The sequence below is a fragment of the Stomoxys calcitrans genome, chromosome 3, assembly GCF_963082655.1.
Source record: "Stomoxys calcitrans chromosome 3, idStoCalc2.1, whole genome shotgun sequence".
Classification (NCBI taxonomy): domain Eukaryota; kingdom Metazoa; phylum Arthropoda; class Insecta; order Diptera; family Muscidae; genus Stomoxys; species Stomoxys calcitrans.
Genome location: NC_081554.1, coordinates 137,025,223 through 137,034,155, shown reverse-complemented (window position 1 = coordinate 137,034,155; position 8,933 = coordinate 137,025,223). Strand labels below are relative to the sequence as shown.

Here is an 8,933-nt window from a genome sequence, read left to right as displayed (position 1 = left end):
AAACTGCATACATGATTATGGCTATAATAATAATAATAACGTGGTGATGTGTGTTTTTTTATGATGACGGTTTGGTGGTGAATGGGGTGAAACGTTAATGTAATGTTGGGTTGGGAAAATATATGATTTTGCCAACATTCTCCCCCCTGAAGGACGAATGTTCTTATGTGCAGATAATAGTTGGTAGACGGCCTATCGTTGGGAGAATATTTAGTCGAGGAAATACCTCCGCTATGCTCCGACTCATAGCGTTTGAGGGTAGGCTCCGTCCTTGAAGGGTAGGTATACACACAAGTGGTCCATTCTGGTGAGGGGGTAGTAGTTAGGCAGTTGATTTAATATTTGTGTCGACAAGCGATGTTGCATTTTCTGGAAGTAAACAAATTTTTGAAATTGGTCTTTTTACAAGTTTGTTTTTAATAAGAACTGATACCACCCGTGTACGTCCATCAGGTCCAGGATGTGTTTCCTCGATGCGGCCAAGTAGCCATTGACCTGGTCCACACCGTTCGTCTACAACCAGCACCAAATCGCCAATAGTAGGTTCGGATCTGCTTTTGAGCCATTTCGGTCGCGCTTGAAGACGATTAACATATTCATTTCGCCATCTTTTCCAAAAATGTTGTTTCATTTTTTCCACACATTTCCAGCGAGAAAGTAAATTGATGTTGGTTTCCAACAGAGATTCTTCTGGTATGCAAATCGTTGGCTCACCAACAAGAAAGTGCGCAGGAGTAAGTGCTTCAGAATTCGAAGGGTCGGAAGATAAAGGACATAAAGGACGAGAGTTCAAACAACCTTCTATTTGACATAGTAGTGTTGTGAGCTCTTCGAATGTCAGATTGCGCTCGCCTATAATCCTTTTCAAATGGTATTTCACGGATTTCACACCTGCTTCCCAAAGACCACCAAAATTTGGGGAGGCAGGTGGAATGAAGTGCCAAGTGGTACAGTTCTGACTTAAAGCCTGAAGAACCTCCTCGGGCAGTGATTTCTGAGATTTTTCAAAAAGTACTTGGAGTTCTTTTGAGGCACCAACAAAATTCGTGCCGCAGTCTGAGTAGAGATCGGTACAAGCACCGCGCCGCGACACAAATCGTCTAAACGCAGAAAGAAAAGCATTTGTCGTCAGGCTGGTAACTGCTTCTAGATGTATGGCTTTGGTAACCATACACACAAAAAGACATATGTACCCCTTTGAGGTAACAGTAGACCTCAAGTTCGAAGTCTTAATAGTTATGGGACCGGCATAGTCGACGCCACTATGCTTAAATGGACGAGTGATCATCAAGCGAGCTTGTGGCAAATTACCCATTATCTGCTGCGACGTTTTCGCAGCAAAACGGAAACATTTCAAACACCTGTTTATAACACGTTTGGCCAATTGGTTTCCTGAGATTATCCAGTACCTTCTGTTCACATAGGACATGGTCAAAGTAACACCACCATGTAATGTCCTTTCATGTGCGTCTGAAATGATAAGCACTGATAATGGATTTGACTTTGCCAAAACTAGGGGATGCTTCACATCATAGGGGAAATTCGAATTCTGGAGGCGTCCACCAACTCGAATTATTCCAGTTTCGTCAAGAAATGGCATAAGTTTCAAAATAGGACTCTGTGCGATCACCTTTCGTGCAGAGAGCCTTGACAGCTCCTCAGGGAAATCAATTTCCTGAGTTATTCTTACAAAGATCATCAAAGTCTTGTTAACATCCCCAATTGATAAGGGACCAGTAATCCTCTCATCGGGATGCTTACAATTGTGACAGAACCGAAAACATAATGAAGTGATGCGTAGCAAAGTGTGTAATTTGGAGAATTTTGAAAGCAATTCAGGATATGCTTTCTCAGTGGCAACATTCGTTGTAATCTTGACGGCTCTCTCCTCCTTCGATGTGCACAAATTCGGTAAAGATTCAGGCCAAGAGGATTGTGGTCCGTAAAGAAAATGAGGCCCAAACCACCAAGTCCGGTTCCCTATTAACTCCTCTGCCTGAATTCCCCTAGATGCACAGTCTGCCGGATTCAAAGCCGAAGGAACGTATCTCCACTGAATTGGATTGCTGCATCGTTGTATGTCTGCCACGCGGTTAGCCACGTAGACAGTCCAATTGGAGGGAGACTTGTGAATCCAACTTAATACAGTGGAGCTGTCACTCCAATAAAAAACATTCCGTACACCAAGGTCAGCGAGGGATTCCTGAACCTTTCGTGCCAGTTTCACTCCAAGTGCAGCAGCGCAAAGCTCCAATCTTGGAATTGAAACGGTCTTAATGGGTGATACTTTTGATTTGGCCTGCAAAAGGTGAACAAAAGTATCGTTAGCCGTAACAATACGCACGTAAACCACTGCGGCGTAAGCAACACTAGAGGCATCGCAGAAACAATGTAATTCAGATTCAGAGTTCTGATTCCATTGAATCCACCTGGGAATCGCCAAATTAGCCAACTTCGGCAATGAAGCCCTGTGCCGAAACCACAGGTCCTCAATTTCCCTTGGGACATTATCATCCCAGTCAACCCCATGTTCCCACAGTTGCTTGAAAAGGGATTTGGCCACCACAGTAATCGGAGTAAGCCACCCCAATGGATCATAAAGCCTGGCGGACTCCGAGAGAATCCTGCGCTTGGATGCAATCGAATCCTTGTCAAGATTGACCTCAAAAAAGAAAGAGTCAGTGGCCGTGTTCCACTGTATGCCCAATGTCCTAACGACGTTATCACGGTCAAAGTTCAGATTCACAGAAGTCCCCCTGTGTTCTTCTGGTATAACCGCAAGCAACTCTTTAGAGTTCGTCACCCACTTTCTCAAATTGCAGCCACCCTCATCCAATAAGGTGCATAAATCCTTGTAAAGTGGTTTCACGTTGTCTATACTATCAGAACCGGAAATAACGTCATCCACGTATGAGTCCTGCAGTAGAACCCTAGCGGCCACAGGATACCTGTCCCTGTAATCGTGCGCCAACCTCTGCAAAACACGAATGGCAAGATATGGAGCAGATGCCGTACCATACGTCACTGTGTTCAATTCATAAATCGAAATTTCATCAAATGGGCTAAAACGCCACAAAATCTGCTGAAATTTCCGGTGCCCTGGACAAACATCTATCTGCCGGAACATTTTCTCAATGTCCGCGCTAAAGGCAATCCTATGACGTCTCCATCTGGTAAGGATACCAGGCAAATCATTCTGGAGAGCAGGCCCAGGGGAAAGCTCGTCGTTCAACGACTTACTTTCACGTGAATGGCTACTGCCATCAAAAACAACGCGTAGCTTCGTCGTGGTACTACTCTCCTTAAGAACACCATGGTGCGGTAAGAAGTAGGAATCTTGACGAACATCACTAGGATAAACGCCAATCTTCGACATGTGGCCCAAATTCTCATATTCCTTGAGAAATTTGGTGTAGCTTTCGCAAAATAATGGTTTCCTGGAAAATGATATTTCCAGTTGTTTCAAACGTCGAAGTGCATTGAGCACATTGTTCTGAAGAGTAGGACTGGAGCCGTCCTTCAGTATAGACCGAAAGGGCAATTTCACCACGTATCGACCAGATACTGTTCGAGTTGTGGTAGCTTCAAAAAACTCCTCACATGCCTCCTCCTCCTCAGTAAACTTCCTTTTGGGGAGGACCTCCTCCTGTTCCCAGAAGGATCTCAAAATATGGTCCAAGTGTACATTATGAATGTGTATCTGGTGTGAAGACACGGAATTGCTGGGTCCTGAAAACACCCAACCAAAATGAGTGTTCTGAAAGAACAAATCATTATGTACAAAAGACTCCGTTGGAATCTTAATTTTCGAACAAATGTCCGATCCTAGAATTATATCTATGGAATCGGATCTGTAAAAAAAGGGGTCAGCCAAGCTCTCCAATTCGATATTCGGAAGGGAAATATATCTAGAGGACAAGTCTGGAGTGTAAGACGACAAGCTTGAAAGAACAAGGGCAGAACAGGACAGAACTAGCTCTTCTTTAAGTGTGTACAAATCAAGTTGTACAGAAAATTTCGACATGTTCTCGCTACCATTTCCAATACCAACGACTTTGCAATGCGACCTTACCTTCTCAAGACCTATAAGTTGAACTGTGGACTCCGAAATCAAACTACCTTGAGATCCAGGGTCTAGTAGCGCCCTCAACGTAAATTTGCCACGATTTGTCACAACCCTAAGCCTTATCGTGTAAAGTAAAACAGAGTGAAACGCCTGAGCACTATGCGAAGCCATCTGGGTAGGTGCATTACCTGAACAACCAGTAGGACCAGCCCTGGTTAGAGGACCGTCCGAATGCAGCACCGTATGGTGTAGCTGCTTGCATGTGATACAACGGAAAGGAGATTTGCAATTGTTGTGGTCATGCCCGACCACAAAACAATTTTGGCAAGCGTTCTTCTTTGAGAGAAAATTGACCTTATCGCTCAAGGGCAATGCTAAAAATTTAAAACACTTTGCGAGACTGTGAGGTTTCTCGCAGAATGCGCAAAGAATAGGTTTTGGTTTGGAAAACTGTCCAGAATTGCACGAAGCCTTCCGCACCTGCGCATTAGATTTCGAATTATTATTACTTTTATTTCTACCCTTAGTAGGATATTGTTTATCAGATGGGAACTCATCGGTCATAGACTCCAGCGTTCGGAAAGTTCTTTCCAAGAAAGAGAAGAGTTCGGAAATGAGGGGGATTTCGGTAGAGGATTTCAAAGACTGTTCCCAATCCCTGCGGGATTGAAGATCCAGTTTCTGCACGAGCAAATGGATAAGAAGAGGATCCCACGTGCTGGCATCTATATTCAAATTTTGTAAAGAGGACAAACACTCTTGAGCAGAATCAAGAAGTGTCTTAATGGACTGAAATCCACCATCTGATTTCGGTATATTAAACAACCTAGAAATCAAGTTTCCCACAAGCATACGCCTATTATGGTATCTTGATTCTAATATCTTCCACGCCGAGTCATAATTTGCCTCTGTGGCTGAAATATTCTTTATCAGATTTGCCGCCTCGCCACCAAGGGTACTACGCAAATAATAAAACTTCTGTATCTTATTGAGGGATTCGTTTTGGTGAACAAGGGAAAAATATATGTCCCGAAATGGGATCCATTCCATATATTCCCCTGTGAATCTAGGCAGCGTGATCTTGGGAAGTTTAGAGTCTGATCCTATCGTCATATCAGAGCGACCGTGATGAGTCACAAATGTGCTAGACATAGGAGACTGCATAACATTATGACCCGCATTAGAGTCGATAATTTTACCCTTAAAAGAGAGATACCTCTCAGAAAAATCAAAATACACGTCATCACTGATATATGGAACGTCATTAGAATTCAAAGATGTGTCGTGAATAAGCCTCACTATCGTATCATGCTGTGCCTCGAATCGATTAAAAATATCATCAACCCTTTGGCCCAATGCATCTACATAACCATGAGTTTTCTCGGCAGGATTTTTGGCATCGAAACGACTTTCATATTTAATCAATAAATCTAACAAGTCGCGTTGCTCCTTTATAAAAGTGGCCAGTTCACTCATGGTTAATTCGCGCACAAACGTTCACCAAAAGGGCTTTCCAAGCACCAAATCAAAGCAAATGAATAAAGCGAAACAAAAAAAAAAAACACTTCCACCAAGATTAACGCAATTATAGAAATTCCAATTTAAATCCAATATCAAAATACGCGAAAACTATGCCAATCTATGTCCAAAGAACTTATCAAGCACTAAGCAATAATTTTCGTTCACCAAAACACAATTAACTTATTCTTTCCGTCAAGAAAAATGCAAAGAGAAGCTTAAAAAAAATATGAAAAGTTTAATTACTTTGTTTAGCAAAATAATAGAACAAAAACCGACACGAGAGTCCCGGGTTTCGGCACCAATAAAATGTAAAGAAATATCACCAAAAAAACTCCCTTTCGTCTTTCAAAGAAATAAAGCACAGAAAATAATCTTTCCTCAAAAAACAAAAAGGTTTCAAATTTTATTTGGCTGTAAAAAGGGTTACAAGCTTGAATACTTAAGTGTTGTCTGCTCGATGGTCGAAAAAGAAGAGGTCGACTTCACACAAAATTCTAGCTAAGGGACTTCAAAAGAAATTACTTTCAAGTATATAAAATTATTATTTACCAAATACCTAAATAGCTTAAAGTGTTATATTTATAAGTACATAGCAAAATTTGTTTCTACATATCGATCATATGAATAAATAGTTTCGCTAGAAGCAACGAACGCCCACCAAAGTAGCAAAACCGGTGGTGGAAGGGAGAGACTATCTGATTTGCATTCTAATCTGCTTACTGGTAACTCTTAACTCCCAAAGGGCTTGGCATGATGTATTATACTAAAACACCCGATCGTTAATGACAAAGGGGGAAGGTGCGACGCACAAGCTGCCAGGGATTCAGGTAAGATTTAATCGGTAAAGGGGGAATCGTTATCACCGAAGCAGATTAGCACGCACAGAGATCAAACTGCGTATACTGATGAGTATTTGAATAAATACGCACAAATAATAATTAATTACGATAAAAACATAAGTATTTCAAATTACTGAATATTAAACTGCATACATGATTATGGCTATAATAATAATAATAACGTGGTGATGTGTGTTTTTTTATGATGACGGTTTGGTGGTGAATGGGGTGAAACGTTAATGTAATGTTGGGTTGGGAAAATATATGATTTTGCCAACACCTACTATGGCGATAAATAATTGGAATTTGATAGTAGAAAACGAATTTGATAACCAAGTTTGAGGCCAAATGGTTGGGGGTCGTGCCAACCCATAAAGTCCATGGAGACCCTCCAATCCTAAACCTAATCTATTAGATTTTCCGAACATATCGTCATATCTAAAACCTCCTCCCTAATCCTATTACCAAAGGTAGCGGTGTTGTCAATATTAAGTCTTATTAGGTCGTTAGTTTTCAAGATCTCTGCCAGGGCTTGGCTGTTGGTGTTGGTACTACCCCACGAAATGTAGTGAGGCTTCGCATCGCACCCTAATGGTACCTAGTTTCCTGTCTGTTTTGCTTTCCTCACCAGCCGCTGCAGCTCCGACATTGTTGGCGGTGTCGGAGAGTCGAAAGGCAGACAAAGCGATGCCAAGTATGCTCCACCGTCCACTGTTCCATCAGAATCTGGGGAAAATATATATTAAAATTTTTTTAACGCCGAGATCCAGTGTCAGTCCATAAACCTCGTTCCGCTTCATCCATGGTTCCTGAATTGAGGCAATATGAATATTGCCCTTGCTGATTTTCTTAATCAGAGCGGGGTAGCAGTCTCGCTCCGGTGGAGGTTTATCTCGATTACCTCAATCATTGGTCCTACAGTAAATGGGCATCTTGGGAGTGGGTGATGATATCATCGTCCGCTCCCTGTTCTTTAGACTGCATTGACTTTCTTGTCATTGCACTGCCTGATGTCATCGTTTTAGGTTCTTTGCCTAGTCTAGTCTTCCGACTCTTTATAAAATCGGTAATGGTTTCATCGTCGGGTCCTTGTTCGTTAAGCTGTATTGGGTTTCCATTTCCTGTACTGTCTGATGTTTCAGTTCTAGGCAAAGATCGCCTATCTTAGTCTTCCAAATCTTAAGTAAATGGGCTTCTTGGGAGTAAGTGATGGTACCATCATCGGCTCCCTGTTCGTTGGGTTGCATTGAGACTCCTGTAGCTGCGCTGCCTAATGTTTCAATATTAGGACCTTAACTATCCCAGTATTTCGAATCTTTAAGTCGGTGATAGGTCAGTCGTCGGGTTCCTTTTTGTTTGGCTGTGTAGGGTCCTATTAGGATCTTTGTTTATCCTAGTCTTTCGAATATTGAGAGATGCCGTGATTGTCTCGTTGTCAGCCCCCTGTTCGTTGGGCGGTGTTGAGTCATTGCCAAAATCAGAATTTCTGCCTATTATAGTCCTCCCAATCGTGAAAAAGACAGCTTTGCTCCCGTAGTATGCCATGCCTTTAGTCTTAGCCAAACTCGTCACGGAAACTTAATAAATGTCAACCACAAGGAGAGTTCCTTCCACCTTCTCCTCCCTGTAGAAGTCCTCCCACTTCTCTGCGACCAAACCTTGGTTTTGCTTGCCAAAGAATTCCGATGAAGATCCCTTGATGAAGACTGTCACCTGGGACCGATGATCTGGTGGTATCCTACAGAATACACAGCAGATATTGATGACTGCATAAGTCAGCTCATCTCTGTTGTGCTTCCTTGCCACTCTGGCATAAGAGGTTGGCTCCTTACCATTATCAGCGACCATCTTCCCCCTCCGTGATGGCCTCCTATTGGAAGTCACAGTCCTCCATGAAAACTCAGGGGCCGCGCGCGCTTCCTTCTCTCCTGTTCCGACTTTGTCTACCTCCGCAGGACACTGTCTGGAGTTACCTTTGCGGTATGGCTGGCATGGTATTCCCAGAGTACTTGAATACGGGGAGCTCTTTTTCTTCTTCAGCATTTCAGCAGTGTTATGCACTTCGGGAGATCTGATTCTTTTTCCAGCTTTCGTAGAAGTGCTTGGAATATCAGTTATATCCCTTCCAGCATCCTGCACTTTCGACCGATTGCGCTGTCGGAATATAGTCCTCTGTCTCCTTCGTCGTGCACCGGATCGCTCTCTCTCGTGCTTGTGACCATAGCAGAGCCATCGCTCACTTCTGCCGTCATCCCGATGCTCTCATCTCTTGATTCGGCTGCGATGGCTGTTTCATTAACACCAACGCTGTCTGAATCCGAGTCAGAAACATTACCTTTACTTAAAGGCTGGGGATGAACTGTGCATCCCTCTGGTTTATCCGTCTGTTCCTCAATAATTAGTCTGGCGACTAGTTGTGCGCTTGAAGCATTACTCTCGACTACAGGTGCCAAGGCACCCATAACTTTAGGAGGGGAAGTCAACACGCTACCGCAGATGTTGAATAT

General features: G+C 42.9%; 1 protein-coding gene across 1 annotated transcript; it reads right to left on the bottom strand.

Annotated features, from left to right (window-relative positions):
- Positions 1 to 322: 322 nt before the first annotated feature.
- LOC131996149 (uncharacterized) lies at positions 323 to 5,542 on the bottom strand. Its single transcript, XM_059365601.1, has 4 exons — positions 5,366 to 5,542; positions 4,073 to 5,050; positions 445 to 3,757; positions 323 to 369 (listed from the first exon to the last, which is right to left on the bottom strand). Exons 1-4 carry the CDS (start codon positions 5,540 to 5,542, stop codon positions 323 to 325), a joined length of 4,515 nt encoding a protein of 1,504 aa, XP_059221584.1.
- Between the last annotated feature and the right edge of the window lie 3,391 nt (positions 5,543 to 8,933).